This window comes from Staurois parvus, unplaced genomic scaffold (genome assembly GCF_062004578.1).
Source record: "Staurois parvus isolate SC_StPar_1 unplaced genomic scaffold, SC_StPar_1.0 ptg000287l, whole genome shotgun sequence".
NCBI classification, from domain to species: Eukaryota; Metazoa; Chordata; class Amphibia; order Anura; family Ranidae; genus Staurois; species Staurois parvus.
This window is the reverse complement of record NW_028318083.1, coordinates 27,003,983-27,023,023: the sequence shown is the minus strand read 5'-3', so window position 1 is coordinate 27,023,023 and position 19,041 is coordinate 27,003,983. Positions and strand designations below refer to the sequence as shown.

Genomic DNA, 19,041 nt, shown 5'->3' with positions numbered 1-19,041 from the left:
CAATGTCAAACTGGCCAAAACACTCAATTTCAGTGGGGGTTGAATAATTTTGGACACAACTGTAGCTGTCAATAAATGATTATATAATTGATGTGCCTTCATACACCTATCAATGGTCATCCATCACAATAGGGAGAGATAAGTAAAAGGAGATACCTAGTGCATGTCTCTTTATATTACTACAGGTGACCATTGTCATCTCACCAAAGGACAATTTTGCATTTTATAGATGTTGACCAGGTACACTAAACCATGAAGGTAGGTGCGAAGGCAAACCATCCCTGTTTTTTATGGTACATTCAAGAACCACAAGCAGCAATAAAAACAAATTATCTTGCAAAGTAATATTTTAAAACCAGATTTCATTGTTATGAAAAGGATTCCCCTAATTTTCTATCCAGGTGACAGGTGCCAGTCAGCACAGCTTGTGGACATGGGTAGTATTTGAAATCTGGATCAAGTACTTACAGTATATTTTGCTAATCTAACTAATGTTTTGGCAAACTAATGTTTTGGCAAAGTTTGGATTTTACTGTATTTATGTACAGTGTCGAATCATGTGAAACTTGATTAAGTTAGTTTTTGAAGTGGTCTGTGACATGCTCACCAACATATTATCATCATATGTATTTATATTTATTTTAGGGTTTTGTTCTTGCTGTTACAATGGTAAGAGAAGCAGTTGATGAGTACCGAAGATTTAAAAGGGACAAAGAAATGAATTCACAGCTATACAGCAAGCTTACAATTAGAGGTTAGTAATGTGTTCTCTAGCTATTCTCATTTTAAGGAAGAACTCCAGATTATTGGTATTGCATAATGTTAGTTAGGAAAAGGTCAGGAAAAAAATCCCTTGCTATAAACAGGAAAGAAGTCAAAATTGCTTTCTCAGCACAACATACTGAAGCTGAGCAAAAAATGGTGTTGTTGATTGATGCAGTAGTAACTTTGCCTGATTTGATTCATACAATCTGTGCCATTAGTCAGCATTATTTAATAGAGTGGGTGGAATAGACACAAGATGTTTAAGAGTGTCAGAATCAGGGCTACAGTTTAGTCACAATGCCATTGTCAAGAAAGAAGGAAAGGCCTAATTCACTGTATTTTCTTTTTTTTCCGGGTCCTGATTTTGTTTTAAATTATGTCCTTAAAATACCTTGGGCATACCTTTTACATGAAATCACCTTGACACCTTGGTCCTGACCTCTGCTGCAGGAGTACAGACAGTGCTTCCTGTATGAATGAAATCAGCAAGCAGCAAATTAGATTAATTGATAAATACTGTAAGTATACAGGAAAAGAAAGGTGGGACTTTAAACAGTGCTGTGTTCTCAGGAATGAATCCACAAATACAAGATATAGAGTAAACATTACATTTTATTGTGTACAAACATTAAAATAATCTTAAAAACAACAATCAGTAGTATTTCCCTGGGTGGCCCTGCCCCTTACATATTTAAGAACTGTCAAACCACTGGAGCAGGCAGAAGGCTGGAAGCCATTGTCGGGAGCGGAGCCTTTTTTAAAAAATTCTTATCTCGGGTCGGCAGCAGCGGTCACGGCGAGCATCGTGATTGACGTTGTATCTACTGCGGGTTTTTTCTTTTACACTTTTTGTGTTTTGTGAATAAGTTGGGGTACCATGTACCCCTTACTTGTTCACATGGGGGGGCGGGATCTGGGGGCCCCCTTGTTAAAGGGGGCTTCCAGATTCCGATAAGCCCCCTGCCCGCAGACCCCCACAACCACTGGCCAGGGTTGTGGGGAAGAGGTGCTTGTCCCCATCAACATGGGAACAAGGTGCTTTGGGGGGAAGGAAGCCCCCCTGCCCCAAAGCATCCCCCCATGTTGAGGGCATGTGGCCTGGTATGGTTCAGGAGGGGGGTGCTCACTCGTTCCCCCCCCCCTTTCCTGACCTGCCAGGCTGCATGCTCAGATAAGGGTCTGGTATGGATGGTTGGGGGGACTCCACGCCGTTTTTTAAATAATTTTTTTAATTGCCTGCAATTCTTTTACATTCAGCTGTCAGTGGGGAACCCTGCTGACAGCTGAAATATTAACACATGGCTGGCACTACTAAAATACCGCCTGACTTGATAAAATAACCCATGCAGTATTTTAGTAGCTTTTACTTTTTTCTGACCTCCGGAACGGATTAATTGGTTTTCAGTGCATTCCTATCGGAAACGGCGTTTCGGTTTACAAATTTTGTGCTATATGAAAAGTCCTGGAGAACAAATTAAATTCGTAAACCGAGGTATTACTGTATGTGTGTATATATATATATATATAAATAATATGTATATATATATATATACACAGTGTTGTGAAAATGTACTTGCCCCTTCCTCTTTTTTTTTTGCATATTTGTCACACTTAAATGATTCAGATCATCAAACAATTTTTAATATTACACAAAGATAACCCGAGTTAATGCCAAATGCAGTTTTTAACCACTTCCCGTCTGGCCCATGTATATAAACGGCCAGACGGGAGCAGTGCAGGAGCGGGTTTCCGTTTATAAACGGCGCCCGCTATTTTTGCCTGTGCGCTCTCCCTAGGAGCGCGCAGCACCGTGATCAGGTGCTCGCTATGTCCGGAGGACACAGCGGTACATCGATCACATGAATAGTAGTAAGCAAGATGTCACTTCATGACATCATTGCTTACTACGTGTGACATCTATGAATGATCACAGAGATCACGTGGTACAAAGCTATTCACAACAGCCTTGTACCATGTGACAGGCTGTGACCAATCACATCTCTCACGGTATTTCTCAATGGCTGTAAGAATGCAGCCAGAGAGAAAGAGAAATGATTGCTTTTACAGCCTTGGGTGTAAAAGCAATCAGTGTAAAAAAAAAAAAAAAATCTTCACCCCCCAGAAACAGTACAGTGTCCTTCAGAATATTTAGTAAAGAAGCTATCCAGGAACCCCGAGAAGACCAGGGCTCTAGCTCTTTTCATAGGAGACCTTATGGATCAGAGAGTTCTAGTCCCTGTACCAAGCAAGAAAAGGGGATTGGTTTTAAATTCTCACTTGTTTGTAGTAATGAAGCCATCAGCCAAATTCCAACTAATTCTCAATCTCAGTACTATGAACAAAGCAATCAAATACAAGAGGTTCCGGTTGGAGTCCATCTTCTACATAAGAAACATCCTGCAACAAGATTGCTCTATGGCAATCTTGGTGTTAAAGGATTCCTATCTACATGCCCCATAAGGGAAAACTCGCAAAAATCCTTGCGTCTGGCAACAGAAATCAGGGGAGTGATACAGTATTTTCAGAGCAGATACTACCTTTCGGGCTTTCCTCAGCTCTGAGGATTTTTTTTTTAGAAAATTCTTGCAGAGGGTTATGTTTTTTTAACCAAAACCGTATTTAAATCGGAGGTGATTTTAGGAATGTCTGGGGCTTTTAAAAACATAAGAAGCTTAATGGCAACTTAAACGTGTAATATTTTTAACATTTCGCTGTTTGTCTCCTCCTCCCCTCCCTGCCTGTCTCCAGCACCGCACCCAAGGACTAGCAGGGAGGGGAGAGACCTTGCAGTGTGATTTACAAGGATTGGCTGCTCATCAGGAAAGGGTGGGTCAGTGCTTATACTTTATCCCTTTCACTGCCAGAGCTGTTTTTGCTTTTTTTGCACACGTTTAAAAAAATCATTTTAGGCCTACATAAAACCCCCAAACATTATATATTTTCTGAAAGCAGGGACCCTAGAGAATAAAATAGTGGTAGTTCCAATTTTTTATGTCGCATGATTTTAGTAAAAAATACAAGTAAGTTAATTTAAGGGCACAAAAAAGCAATAAATTACCCTATTTTTTGTAAAATATAAAAGATGAGGTTGCAGCAAGTAAATAGATATCCAGCTTGTCAAACCTTAAATTTGTGCACGTTCCTATAATGGTGACAAACTTCAGTACCCTATATTTTCTATAGGTTGACACTTTTAAAGCTCCTTATAGATTACCAGTTTAGTGTTAGAGAGGAGGTCTGGTGCTAGAAATATTGCTCTCATTCTGGCATGCGCGGCAATATGTGATATGTATCGCAATCAACAGTTTCATGCGTAGGTGCCCCAGCGTGTGCTTTTACGTTTGTACATACATATATGTGGGGGTGGGGGCCTCAGTATTTTGTTTGGGGGTATGGTATATGCTTGGGTGTAACTTTATTTTTTACAATAAAAAAAAACTTTTTTTGCCTTTTTGTTTGCCTTTTTTTTCATCACATACGGGACAAAGACAGGTTCTCTTCAAGACATGCAAGGTCTAAAAGACCCTGCATGTTTCCCCTCTGCTCCACTGAATGTAATGCAGTGCACATCGCACCATATTACATTTCCGGGGATTGCATTACAATCTCTCAACGGGGATCCAGAAGTGACATCGTAACGTCACTTCCAGATCAGCACAAGGAGGGGAGCAAACTTGTCCACTCTTCTCCCTCCCTTTTAGCCAACGGTAAGCTGGGCCCGCAGGTAGGCAAGCGGAGCCAGGGAAACCTCATGGGGGGGGGGCGCGGAGAGGCTGGCACTGTGTGGAAGCAATTGGTGGCAGCACTGCTGCCAAATGCTTCCACCTGACAGGTGAGCCCTCTACCTGAAGGCATAAAAAAACTACCTGCCCGCCGCTCTACATGTCCCGGGCGTCGGGCGATAGGAATCCAACATCCCTGCACCACCCAGGGCAGGGGGAAGAGACAGGGTGCATCAGGTTATCCCTGACAAGCAGCCTATTGTCAAATGAAGCTGTCTATGTAAACCTATAAATCGCTTCTCGGAATTTTGGCTAAGATCAAGTGTAGTATCTGTTTTTGTCAGTATCCAGCAGGGGTGCTCCTCCGTCATTCTTGCTTTTTGGCAAGGTTGGCTGGCTGTATAGTACCCCTGCTGGTATGATGGGAGTTCTGGAGGTTAGTACCGACTGGAAGAGAAACTGAGGCGCCCATGGGCTGTTGGGGCTCGGGAGTAATCCCCCCCTTCCCCCGGGAAAACTGGAGGGGCCCAGTTCCTCCTGATTTGAATGGGTCTACCTTGTCTGGCCAGGGGCCGTAAAGGCAGAGCGTCCATGGAGCAGTGCCCCCTGGGAGTGGTTGTCTCAGGGGTGCTCTTAGTAACACATGGGGGTGGGATTCCAAGTGTGAAAATTGCACATGGTCACTGTTCTAAACACTTTTTCTGTTCGCCTTTTAGGGCTAGGCCTTTCGGCTAAGTCCAGGGCAATTTTTGCTACAGGCCTCAGGGCCTAGCCAGTGCATAATTGCACAGCCAATTATTTATTTATTTTTTCTTCACTATTTTGTCATCTCTCACTTTTGTTTGTGTGTTTTTTTCTCACTAGGATGGAGGGTGTGGGTCCTTCGGCCTGCCCTGAAGTCTAGGGGGAGGATGAGTGGCCATTAGGTTCTTTCCTTCCGTGTTCCTGGGTGGTCTCTTGTCGAGAGAGCTCCCTGAACTAGTACTTGGTGGTTGGCTTCGGCTAGCCACAAGGAAAGGGGTCCGCCAGGCCTTTTGGCTAGGTGGACCATGTTGGAAACCCTTTGTCCCTGTCAGGAGCCCTGTGCCTCGGGGGGGGGGGATCAGGGTAGAAGTCTTACCCCTTCGGGGGGTGGACAAAAGCACACCTTTAAGTGTACTTTTTTGTGTGTTGTGTGTTTGCACTTGCACGTTTTTTGTACACTTACAGGTTTTAGTTTTTTCGCACTTCCATGGACAAAATGCATCAAATGAAATAATATGTATTATTCAGGAGGCCATCTCCGGAATATTTGTGTAACGCTAGTGTCAATGGGTTAAAAGCTTAACTTGGAAAAGAGAGAGAAAGTCACCTTCAAATAGAAAAAAGAAAACAGTTTCCACTGCATTCACTAAATATCCTCTACAAAACCTACTGTGCTAGAAGCCTTTATTCCTAATTGAGTTTTGTACTTAGAACTGTGCATAGAACAATTATAAAACAAAGAGTTTTCCAACATAGCTGTAACAAAAAATAAATAAGGCAACATTGTACTGATGCAAGCATTGTTTTCCATCTATGCACAGTTTTATCTGCAGAAAACACAGAACATATGATAGACCATATATGAGTCCATACACTCAAAGTGTTCTCAAATTATCTGTTTTTCTTAGGTGTTAGATTAGTTTCACTGTTGGGAGCATTTAGTTCCAACAAAGTACAGCACTTATATCTTATCAGTTACCTAGAAATTGTGAACAATTTGCAAATCACACTTGAGACATTGTTTGTCGAGCAATTTAATCTAACTATATAGAAGTGATTGTCTTATGAAACATTGGTCAATTTAGTAACATCATTTTCAAAAGCAATCACTTCTTTTGCTAATGGGAAAAGTTATGTAAACTTGATTACTCTGAATGCAAAATAGCATTAATTTAATTTGCATATGTTATGCTTACATTAAAAGTAAAGGGCTAATGTGAAATCATGAGTGTTTTTCCTAAGTAAAACGTGTCAAATTTGTATACAAGTTTCAGTATGTTCAAGAGTGAGCTATCCAATGCTTTGATACTAGAAGTAGAAAATTTCAACTATTTGTTGGTGCCAGGGCTTTGGTGATGTATTTGAGAGAGAAAGTGATCTTGGCATAACAGTCCAGGCACACCTTCTTTGCACATTATTAGCACAGAACACACAGGTAAATCCACATTGAAAAGTCAGATGGCTTCTTTGAAACAGTAATGTAAAGTATTCCCTCACAGAGTGCTTTAGGCAGAATAGAAGTTTATTATGCTTCTGTCTTAGCAGTTTTGCATTGAACGTTCTTGACCTGTCTCATCTCCCAGTTTGGCTCTTCCTCACAAAAAAACATGCATAGGACCCAACCCTTCCCACATTGTTATACTTGTGCCTTCACCAAGTGTAAAACTTTATTCAGGATAGTCTTACAGGCAAGAAAGACAATATGCATCGGAGATGCACTCACTGGCCACTTGATTAGGTACACCTTGCTAGTGCCAAGAAAATATGTCCCACACCATTATACCACCACCACCAGCCTGAACTATTTATACAAGGCAGGATGGAACCATGTTTTCATGTTGTTTTAGGTCAAATTCTGACCTTACCATCTGAATGTCGCAGTAACCAGTCTGCCCATTCTCCTCTGACATCAACAAGACATTTTTATCCACACAAATGGCGCTCATTGGATATTTTTTCTTTTTTTCGGACCATTCTCTGTATACCCTAGAGATGGTTGTGTGTGAAAATCCTAGTAGATCAGCAGTTTTTTAAATACTCAGACCAGCCCGTTTGGCACCAAAACCGTGCCACATTCAAAGTCATTTAAATCCCTTTTCTTCCCCATTCTGATGCTCCATTTGATCTTCAGCAAGTTGTCCTCACCACGTCTAGATGCCTAAATGCATTGAATTGCTGCTATGTGATTGGCTGATTAGCAAATTGTGTTACCAAGCAATTGAACAGGTGTACCTAATAAAGTGGCTGGTGAGTGTATATTAGTCATATAATGACATGCTGTTATTTCTTCCCTTCTGTGCTGCACTTCTTGAGCACAATACACAACAGTAGGTGTGAATGCATGTAAAAATATGTTTGGGTGCTTAACAAAGCCTTTATTGAATAAATAGTAAGCTGTTAAAGTTTGATCATGTGTAAACAGAACCTCAAGCATCATGTGTAAAGAAATTGTTAGTATGCTAAAGAAGAAAAAAATGTATCTGTAACCCATTAGATAGCTCATTTCCTAAACCACTTGGCACGTTTTGTAGATCCTTTAGGAATTTAGGATGTAAACCAGTCATTACAAAATGTCATTGCCAATAACCTCGTTTCCCTGAGCTGACTAAGGTTTTAGGTCTCTTCTTATAAACCTGTGTGACTACAGCATTCAAGGAAATTTGCCACTTTGGGTTAGAGAGTACCTTATGATGATGGCTGGATTTTTTAAAATGGTGTCTGATCTTTCTGAAGACTGTAGAAGGGTTGCTTACATTTATAGCCTAACCGTAGTATAGACATCCCATACTTTATGTAGTTATACAAAATTAGATCAAACAAGACACGCATTGAACTTACCTTAGTACTGTAAAAACTCTTTTAAGTGTGGCTTATTCATACACAATCTCTGACCGACTGAAAACATACTATCAATTAACATTGAAAAATGGCATCATATTATGTTGTGCAACAGGAGTAACTGGAAGTAAATATACAGTACTTTAAATCCTTATTCAGTATTACATTTTGACAGTTTGCGTTAGAGTGGGCATGTTTTTCTATTTTGAATTATATCATGTTACCCCAAGTTCAAAATTTTGGGATTTTTTTAATTCACCTCAGTAAGATTATTGGGCATTGTGATGGGGCTCTATTTACTCACTTAGATATCATTTTTTACCTAGTATTGAGTAACATATAAATCTGAAGACTTGTTTTTCAATATCTAGAGTTTCGGTGTAATTTTCTCTAGAACATAAGAAATATTTATTAGTTTTTCAAGCCACACTGCTGCAAACTGCATTGCTTTTTTATCCAGTGACTGTAATGAATTACTATTGACGCTTATTTCAGTGCTTGATTTCTGCATATTGCTGTAGGCTAAAGGCCTACGTCTTGGTGGACCATAAAGTCTGGATGTGCAGCTACCACTGACAGCTTTGAACTTTTTTATTGGTAATTACACAGCTGGTGAAGAATGCTTTTCTTTTGAGATGTTTTCCAAGAAAAAAATATAGTTCACTAAAATCTTTGCACTGACAACTATATCTATTGGTTTGTTTTGCGGCACTGCTCTCATCCAGTTAAAGTAACTCCGCATTACTTACATCTTTACCTCACCCAAGTAAAGCTGCTTTCCTGAAATCCTAATTGGTTTATTATTCTAAAGGAATTAACCATTTTATATTCATTTGGAGTACTATAATATAAGTAATATATAAGTAATATACTATGGCATTTTGTGAAATAAGATGTATGTTCATGTATTATTCCTTCAAGATAATCCATATGCTGCTGGTTCACATGGTTAGATTAAAGAATCACGTATTGTTAATTTCTCCATCCAAAATGTCAACTTGGTTACTTTGCTTTCTGGGTGTGGTTGATACAATTCATATTTATTTATATCTTAAAACAAAATTGTCTACTAATGCTTTGAAACAAACAGATTGGGTTTATTATATTATGTAATGTTCTTTGTGTTTATGTCTATTTTGTATTGTATTTCTCTTTTTATTGTTATAGTTTGTTTTTTGCTTTGAAATATGCTTTTGAAATAAAAATGAAATTTATATTTTTATTTTAAAGAAAAAGAGATTCTAAATTTGGTAATATTGACCACGAACTTTATAATCGTGAAATGTGTTTCAGGTTTCTTTGGATTTAGTGTTTTTTTTTCTTGATGATGTAATTAGCAAATATTGGATAGGTGAAAAAAAGGTAAAAGTGCTTTTATTAAATGGATAGTTAAAGTAAGACTATAGTTATAAAATATATTAGCATTTTGATACCAGTACAAATTAGCATTGCAAATTTAAGCAAAACAAATCTTGCTGCTGCATGGGAGTCCTTTCACAGTCAGCACTGGTGCAGGACTGCTGCTTGCGGCGCATGCTCATGGGGATCCTCATGCTTTAACAGCAAATGTCTACACATTATATTTCTCAGGTTCAGTGCTTTGACTTTATACTGAGATATGCACCAAAACATTCTAATGATCTGCTGCAAGGGACTATTTTCACTTTCAATTGTATCTGAACCCAAAATAAAATGTAATGCATTGTAGCTTACCAGACCATAGATGTGGTAGCTTAATTGTTTTTTCAGGCTTTCTCTAACCTGGTGATCCTGTCATCTAGGGTGACAATGCTTGCTCACCATACTGTATACAGTATATGAAGGAGCAGCTTTGTCGCCCTAAGGTGCTCTCCTGATTTGGAATACACAAAATCTCCCCCTATCTTCATCTTTATTGCATAAGAGAAAGGTGTTCAGCAGTTCACAGAAGGTAGCCTGGAAGGCTTAAACCGTGCTTAAGATTTTAGCTCAACACACAAGAAGCTACAAGAAAAAGGGGTTTTCTGTCCGAATTAACAGATATTCTTCTGTACTTGCAGAATATGGACATGACCTTAAAAGAAAACAATGTCGGCCTTGACATTTAAGAACTGGGAGGCTAGGGTTCAGATATACTTTGCTAAATACTTTAGAACCTGTGAAATGACCATATGAAAATTTGCAGATCTATTACCTACAGTTGCAAGAAAAAGTATGTGAACCCCTTGGGATTTTGTGGAGTTTTGCATGAATTGGGCATAAAATGTGCTCTGAACGTCATCTAAGTCACAACAATAGAAGAACACAGTCTCCTGAACATAATACTACACAAACATTAGATGTTGCCATGGTTTAATTGCACATAACATGTAAACATTCACAGTGCAGGGAGGAAAAAGTATGTGAACCTTTGGACTTAATAACTGGTTGACCCTCCTTTGGCAGCAATAACCTCAACCAAACATCTCCTGTAGTTGCAGATCAGACCTGCACAACGATCTGGAGTCATTTTGGACCACTCCTCTTCACAAAACTGTTTCAGTGTAGCAATATTCTTGGGATGTTTGGTGTGAATCACTCTCTTAAGGTCATGCCACAGCATTTCAATGGGGTTGAGGTCAGGACTCTGACTGGGCCACTCCAGAAGGCGTATTCTGTGCTGTTGCAGCCATTGTTTTGTTGAATGACTTGTATGCTTTGGGTCATTGTCCTGTTGCATCACCCATCCTCTGCGGAGCTTCAGTTGGCGGACAGATGGTCGTACGTTTTCCTGCAAAATGTCTTGATAAACTCTGGAATTCATTTTCCCATCAATGACAACAATCTGTCCAGGCCCTGAGGCAGCAAAGCAGCCCCAAACCATGATGCTCCCTCCGCCATGTTTTACAGTGGGGATGAGGTTTTGATGTTGGTGTGCTGGGCCTTTTTTTCTCCACACATAGTGTTGTGTGTTCTTCCCAAACAACTCAATCTTGGTTTCATCTGTCCACAGTATATTTTGCCAGTAGTGCTGTGGAACATCCAGGTGCTCTTTTGCAAACTTCAAACGTGCTGCAATCTTCTTTTTGGACAGCAATGGCTTCCTCCGTGGTGCCCTCCCATGTACTCCATTCTTGTTTAATGTTTTCCTTATTGTAGATGTGTCAACAAAAATGTTAGCATGTGCCAGAGATTTCTGTAGGTCTTTAGCTGACACTCTGGGATTCTTCTTTACCTCATGCAGCATTCTGCGCTGTGCTCTTGCAGTCATTTTTACAGGACGACCACGCCTAGGGAGAGTAGCAACAGTGCTAAACTTTCTCCATTTGTAGACAGTCTGTCTTACCGTGGACACATGAACATCAAGGCATTTGGAGATACTTTTGTAACCCTTTCCAGCTTCATGCAAGTCAACAATTCTTGATCGTAGGTCTTCTGAGAGCTCTTTTCTGCGAGGCATGGTTCACATCAGACAGTGCTTCTTGAAACCAGTAAACCCAAAACAGGTGTGTGTTTTTTAAGGGCAGGACAGCTGTCAGCAACACATCCAATATCATCACACTGATTGGAGTCAAGGTTGGCTCACTCCTGGCTCCAATTAGCTCTGGGAGAAGTCATTAAGCTAGGGCCTCACATACTTTTTCCTCCCTGCACTGTGAATGTTTACATGTTATGTGCAATTAAACCATGGCAACATCTAATGTTTGTGTAGTATTATGTTCAGCAGACTGTGTTCTTCTATTGTTGTGACTTAGATGACGTTCAGAGCACATTTTATGCCCAATTCATGCAAAACTCCACGTAATCCCAAGGGGTTCACATACTTTTTCTTGCAACTATATATCTATTCCTAACCTGGGCTTTGAGTGCTGTCATCACAGGCCAAGGCCAGTGTAAATATTAGGCTGGCCATACACATTAGTTGTTGTTTTTTTTTTTGTTAGAGCCAGAGAGCTTATCAGAAAAAAAAAGATCCCTCCATTCATACAAACAAGGTGGAAGGGGGAATATCCCTTCCCCCCCCCCCAATATACACTGTATTCTGACAGTCACACCCACCTCTTTCAGAATACAGGGATCAGTGACTGCAGCTGATTGACAGTGGCTGCTGATCATCCAGAAATCTTCCAACATGTCCTTTCTACAGAAGTTGATTCTTTAGTGATGATTTCAGAAAAATCAATTCATGTAACCCCTGGAAAAAGAGATTACAGTTGTTTTTACCAGGCAACCTCTGCAAAAGGTCAATGAAACCTTTTTTCTGCCTCTATCTTTGCTTGATGTATGGAGATACCATTGAACACATTGAAAAAACATGTTCAATCAATGTTTACAATTTTTAGAATGTTTAGAATTTTTTTATTGAGGTGTATTTAAAGTGGAACATAACCCATTGCTTTAACTGTTTCCCAAAACAGTAACATTCAGGCATGCTGTGAATGATAACTTTCACAGCTGCTTGTGCTCTCAGCTGAACTGTCAAGCCATCAAATGGCTGGTGTCATAACTGATAACGTGCAGAACCATGGCAAGTGCAGATCAAGCAGAGGCTAAGATTGCAGATTCCTTGGTTGTAGCCGATAGGGGGGTCGAGTTCCACTTCAACGGTTAAGCTGGCTTTGCATTTATTAGACTACCAAACATGACATAGCCCTGCCTTTAGTTGGAACTTTCTTTCCCAAATAGTGCCAAATGTATGAATTAATGAATCACTAATATCTTGTCACTGAGCTCCTGAATTTTATGAATTTTAAAAAATGTGTATACTAAAAAAGGTTGCACACAGTATTCTGCACATCACCTGTTTGACATACAGGCAGTCAGCGCTCAGACCAAGAAAGCACATGTGTTTACAGAGTCTGAATCTCAGGATATTGCTAGCTGCACATTACAAAATTAACAGTTAACAGTGTTAATCATTGGTATAAAGTAAGGCTTTCTTTTTTTTAAGAGCGGTAAAAGAGTTTTTACTTTTACCAACCCTTTTCTGTTTATCCTGTTTACCAACCCTTTTACCAACCCTTTTCTGTTTAGCACCTCCTCCCTGAAAACTGTAGAGGAATGCGTTATCATTTTTTTATGAAACAAATATATTTAATTGTTGAAACATATTTTTAAGAGTGGGAAATAAGCAAAATGTTTTTATTGTGTTCAAGTATTACTAAACCCAGGACCCTGCATTCACTATATCTGGTCTCCCACAGTACACAGAACATGGAAGTGCAATTATTTTAGTAAATATAAACTGCTAAATACCTTTTTTCATCAGAAGTTAGAGCAGTCTTGTGGCTTCTATCTGTGTCCAGCCCAGCACTAGCTAAAGCTTGTAGGAGTTTTCTTTCTGCTCTAGGAGGATGGAAATCCCCTGACCTCTGTCTGGACAGTGCTGATTGGCCCTGTGCTGGTCACATACACTCTCCCAAGATAAAAAAAAAGCCCTCTCAAGCAATACACACCAAACTGAGCATGTGCATGCCTATGGTTTAGTCTGGAGATAAGTGGTGGTCGCTTGAAAAAAGGGGAGAAACAGAGAAGAAAGGATCAAACAGCCTTTTTACACAATGCAGAGGATTAACCCCTTAGGTTCCGCAGTGAGTATAACAAGCATGCTTTACTGCATATACAGACTGATTTTTACTGTTGTGGGTTTAGTAAAACTTTAATATTAATGATAAAATAAGCATTTCTGACTGCTGTTTGAAATGTTTATCCTATGAGTGTTTCAAATGCCTGTTGTTGTCTTTTCAACTTAATGTAAATTTGTAAAATGAGCTGAAGACAAAACTTGAGCCAGTGTGATGCTTTATATAAACAGAATGCTACATAACCAAAGGGAACAATTAACATGATAAAATATGCTATATAAATATGTGAATTGTGCTTCTGCCTTGTCTTCCAGATACAAATGCATATTCATGGCTCGTTTTTCAGATTTTGTTTGTCTTATTCCTTTTAGGTAAAGTGCAAGTAAAAAGTTCAGATATCCAAGTTGGAGACCTTATTATAGTGGAAAAGGTAATAACTGCAATTCATTGCTAAATACATAGTATATTAGTTGTAATAATAATTATATATGTAATTTTTTTATATATTTATTTTTTTTAGAATATTTGGAGTTAAGATCCAGAAGTAACTGAATTGCAGTTTAAAATTTCAGCAATTTCATTTTTTAGCTACTAGAATGTCTACAGTGGCCGTTAGTGGTTATGCAAATAGAATAGAAAGATGGTGTGAACCAGTAAAAAACTCTGACATAACACACTTATGTTGCTGTGTAAATACCTATCTCTCTGATGAGGGTGGCAATGCTAAGGATTAGCATTAGATTGATCAGACACCAAGCACTACATTCTCTCAATACTGGGCATGTCTAATCTTTTTTTCTTGCCATTTTGAGGAGACTGTGATAGTAATGCGGGCAATACCTGACCAGTGCTGAAAGCATAATTTGACATTTTAATTTGACATTTTAGTTCACACCATATGTGTTGAGTTGTGCTGGGTAGCCTTCCCAAGGCTGTCACAAGGCATAGACAAGGCAATTTACCTTGAGTCCCATGAGTTCAGTTCATACCACTGTATGTGTTGCAGTGGTGTGCACTGAATAAAGTAGGACATGCTGCATTTTTATGCAGCGCAGTACTTGTCAACATAGTACACAGCATCACAACCTGCTGTTGTGCATAAAGGTGAATGAAATGTCATTCTGTGGCTTTTTAATAAAGATACAAAATAATCAATGTGACATTCACAGTGCACACCAGTGACTGTGGTATAGTGCACCCGTTGGTGAGAGTGAGCCCTTACTCTGCCTGCTATTAGGTAGTACATTCCATTTTTTAATCGTACAGTACAAGACACAGGCTCCTTTAAGTCTTGACTATGTGTTACATTCTGCCATCTCCAGTTGAGGATACTGGCAAACAAAGTTGTTAGGATAGCTAATATAACCCCTCCCATACCCAGCAATCTTCAGTTTTTTGCTGGTGTATTTAGGTTATGGATGACCTCTTTTTACTGAGAGCATGTTTCTGGCTTGTAATTCCAATATTACTGGATGAATGAAGAACGTTCTTGATTCTTCACATCTCACCCTTGGTACAGCCTGTACACCTGGTGAGTTCTAAACTGGCAAGAAGCTAATACCCTACTGTAGGGAGTCCTATGCTTTGCCCTTGCTCTGTGATATCTCTCCCAACCGCTCTCAGTCACCAGTTTTCTTCCTGTAGTCTGAGGTTAGTTCATGGACACCAAGCTCCCTGCCTTGGCCACAGAGGGGTGGGCAGCGGGAGTACCTTAGGATGGGAGTGGTGTGTTGTGGCCTGCTCTCAGACTGAAATACTTTTAAACAGTTTGTAGCAGCCATGGCTTAGCATGTGCCACTTTAAATGGTTTGTTGCATCTAGGCATGCTATGGAGATTTTGAAGTAGCCCGTATGATGCATGGAGGAGAGCAATTGTCAACTCTATATGCATAATTACGCTCTCTTTAAGGGTTCTCTCTGCATTAGCCTTCACCAGGTTATAAAGCAGCCTTTAGTCATGGGACACAAGACGCCTGCACCTCTTCTGCTTCACAGCAACAGTCTCTGCACTGATCATGAATTTGAGTACCTCACAGGGGATCCTCCACCCTCATGGCATACATTAGACAAAAAGGAAATGAGATGGGGGTCAGGCCAGTGCATACTGTGTACAGAGCCATGATAACGTTATCCAGGGTCCCTCTCAAAACTGCCCCTGGATCTTTGAACCACAGTTTCCACCCTCACAGTCTTGCTTAATCTCTACGAGTACTCTCCATTCCTCTTTCTTTAGGGGGAAATTATCAGCTTCCGTGGCAGACCTGATGGGGAAAAATTCTCTGATAGAGACCACAGGATACACAGAGGGAGAGATTTACTAAAACTGGAGCACTCAGAATCTGGTATGACTGGCATGGTAGCCAATCAGCTTCTAACTTCAGCTTGTTCATTTAAGCTTTGATTATAAAGCCTGGAAGATGATTGGTTTCTATACTGAGCTGTGCCAGATTTTGCACGCTCCAGCTTTTCTTTTCAGTAAATCTTTTTCATACTGTAAGTACTGCAAGAAAGTGTCTCCTGCTGAGTTATTGTCCAACTCATTCATTGCAGCAGTGTTGCTGCTTGATGAAGATGAAGGGAAAATATGTGGAGGTGGAAGGTAAATACTTAGGGTCTGAGAACTCCTCCTAGGAGGATGGGCAATCACCCTCAATCACTCCTAAGCTGAAATAAACCATTACGATTACGCTCCTGTTGCAGTTTGATCCTTTCCCACCTGCTGAACCTAAGGTCACTAGTATGTAATCTCTTCCAAAGTCCAAGAAACACACTAGATCCTTTTAGTTCACCTTCTAGTAAAGGATGTTTTGGATTAAAACTGGCCATGGCCAGACAAAGTCCCTATCTACCTCTGGCAGCCTGATAGCCCTGCGCATGAATACTGGGACGTTTTTCTCCCATTAATCTGGACGGTTCTCCCAGTCAGGCTGAGGTAACCTAGGGACAACAACTGTCATCAAAGGAGCCCAGTTTTCCCATTAACATTCCCAAACTAAGAGCTAATAGCCTATCCCTGCTGTGATGGACCAACCAGCTTCAGCGGTAACAAGGGGTTCAGTCTGACAGTGCTACAACCATGGCTTACATCAGTCATAAGGGTGGCAACAAAAGCCAGACGACCCTTTGAGAAGTGTATCTAATTCTGGCTTGGGCATTTTCTAGCCCTATCTGAAATTTGAGTTCTTGAAGCACACAGAAACATGGCAGATGGACTTTCTGAGTCATCAGCACCTGGATAAAGGGGAAAACTCCTAGGTGTTTTGGGACATCTGTCCCTGCTGGGAACAATAGGCGTAGTTATTGGTCAATTATTTTAAACTATTAAAAGTTTATGAATTGATCTTTTTATATTTTTTTTAGTAATATGTAAAACATTTATTTTTCTAATACAAAGTAAAACTGAATGTAGAGTACTTTAATGATATATTGTTTTCAAACATTGGGTGGCTTTCCAGTATGCATGCCCATCACTTGCTGATGACTTGTTGACAGCTTTGACCTACACTGTATTGCTAAAACTATTGGGGCACCTGCCTTTACATGCACATGAAGTTTAATGGCATCCCTATCTTTGTCCGTAGGGTTCAATATTGAGTTGGCCCACCCTTTGCAGCTATAACAGCCTCAACTCTTCTGGGAAGGCTGTCCACAAGGTTTAGGAGTGTGTCTATGGGAATGTATGACCAGGCACCAGTATGAGGTCAGGCACTGATGTCGGACGAGAAGGCCTGGCTTGCAGTCTCCGCTCTAATTCATCCCCAAAGGTGTTCTGTCGAGTTGAGGTCAGGACTCTGTGCAGGCCAGTCAAGTTCCTGCACTCCATACTTGCTCATCCATGTCTTTATGGACCTTGATTTGTGCACTGGTATACTGTCATGTTGGAACAGGAAGGGGCCATCCCCAAACTGTTCCCACAAAGTTGGGAGCAGGAAATTGTCCAAAATGTCTTGGTATGCTGACGCCTTAAGAGCTTCCTTCACTGGAAGGGGCCAAGCCCAACCCCTGAAAGACAACCCCACACCATAATCCCTCCTTCACTAAACTTTACACTGAGCACAATGCAGTCAGGCAAGTACTGTTCTCCTGGCAACACAGACACATCCACCAGATTGCCAGACAGTGAAGCGTGATTTGTCACTCCAGAGAAAACGTCTCCACGGCTCTAGAGTCCAGTGGTGGCGTGCTTTACACCACTGCATCCGACACTTTGCATTGCACTTGGTGATGTAAGGCTTAGATGCAGCTGCTTGGCCATGGCAACCTATTCCATGAAGCTCTCTATGCACTGTTGTGCTAATCTGAAGGCCACACGAAGTTTGGAGATCTTTAGCTATTGACTCTGCAGACAGTTGGAAACTTCTGCGCACTGTGCGCTTCAGCATGCTTTGTCATTTTACATGTCCTAGCACTTCGTGGCTGAGTTGCTGTTGTTCTCAGTTGCTTCCAGTTTGTTATAATACCATTAACAGTTGACCGTGGAATATTTTGTAGCAAGGAAATTTCTCAGATGGATTTTTTGCACAGGTGGCAACCTATCACTGTACCACGCTTGAATTCACTGAGCTTCTGAGAGCGACCTATTCTTTCACAAATATTTGTAGAAGCAGTCTGCTTGCCTAGGTGCTTGACGTATACGTAAGTTTTTCATATTTACACATCAATGAAATACCTATTATAAAATTATATAAAAGCTATAAAATCCCCTTGTGGTTTATCTAACTGCTTCCCGACCGCCCTATAGCAGAACTACTGCTACAAGGTGGCAGGGCTGTGCAAAATCGTGTGTGTGTGCGTATTTCCAGGTACCATTGGTGTCTACAGATGTCGACCACCGGGTTCTGACCAGAGATTCCCCGCTGGCACCCGGCGATCGCCGAATATCACTTACTTGGGAGAGACCTATGTGTAAAACAACATAGGTCTCTCTCCTGCCAGCAGTAACATGCTGCTGTGTATTTTTCTGCACAGCAGAGAAATACACAGCAGTATGTTTCTCTAATAAAACACACACAGTTAACCCTTTTATTGCCCCAGATGTTAACCCCTTCCTGCCAAGTGTCATTAGTACAGTGTACTAATTAGCACTGATCACTGTATTAGTGTCATTGGGATGTCAGTGACAGTCAGTGCCCCCCAGTGTCAGAATGCTCGCCACAGTCCCACTATAAGTCGCTGATCGCTGCCATTACTAGTATTAAAAAAAAATTTAAAATTCCAGTATATATATATATATATATATATATCACCATTTGTAGACACTATAACTTTCACGTAAACCAATTAATGTACATCTATTGAGATTTTTTTTAGCAAAGATGTAGCAGAATACATCTTGGCCTAAATTTATGAATTAATTAAATTTTTACATTTTTTTACTGCATATGTTTTATAGCAAAATGTCAAAATATTTTTTTTCAAAATTGTTGGTC

The 19,041-nt window shown here is 40.3% G+C and overlaps 1 protein-coding gene across 2 annotated transcripts in view; it reads left to right on the top strand.

Moving 5' to 3' along the window:
* Nucleotides 1–19,041, top strand: part of ATP9B (ATPase phospholipid transporting 9B) — a 451,056-nt gene that overhangs the window by 75,308 nt on the left and 356,707 nt on the right. For both annotated transcript variants that reach the window (XM_089682349.1, XM_089682348.1), the window contains exons 5-6: nucleotides 646–754; nucleotides 13,984–14,042. In XM_089682349.1, the coding sequence (XP_089538475.1) occupies nucleotides 646–754; nucleotides 13,984–14,042 (168 nt within the window). The remainder of the gene's footprint in view (nucleotides 1–645; nucleotides 755–13,983; nucleotides 14,043–19,041) is intronic.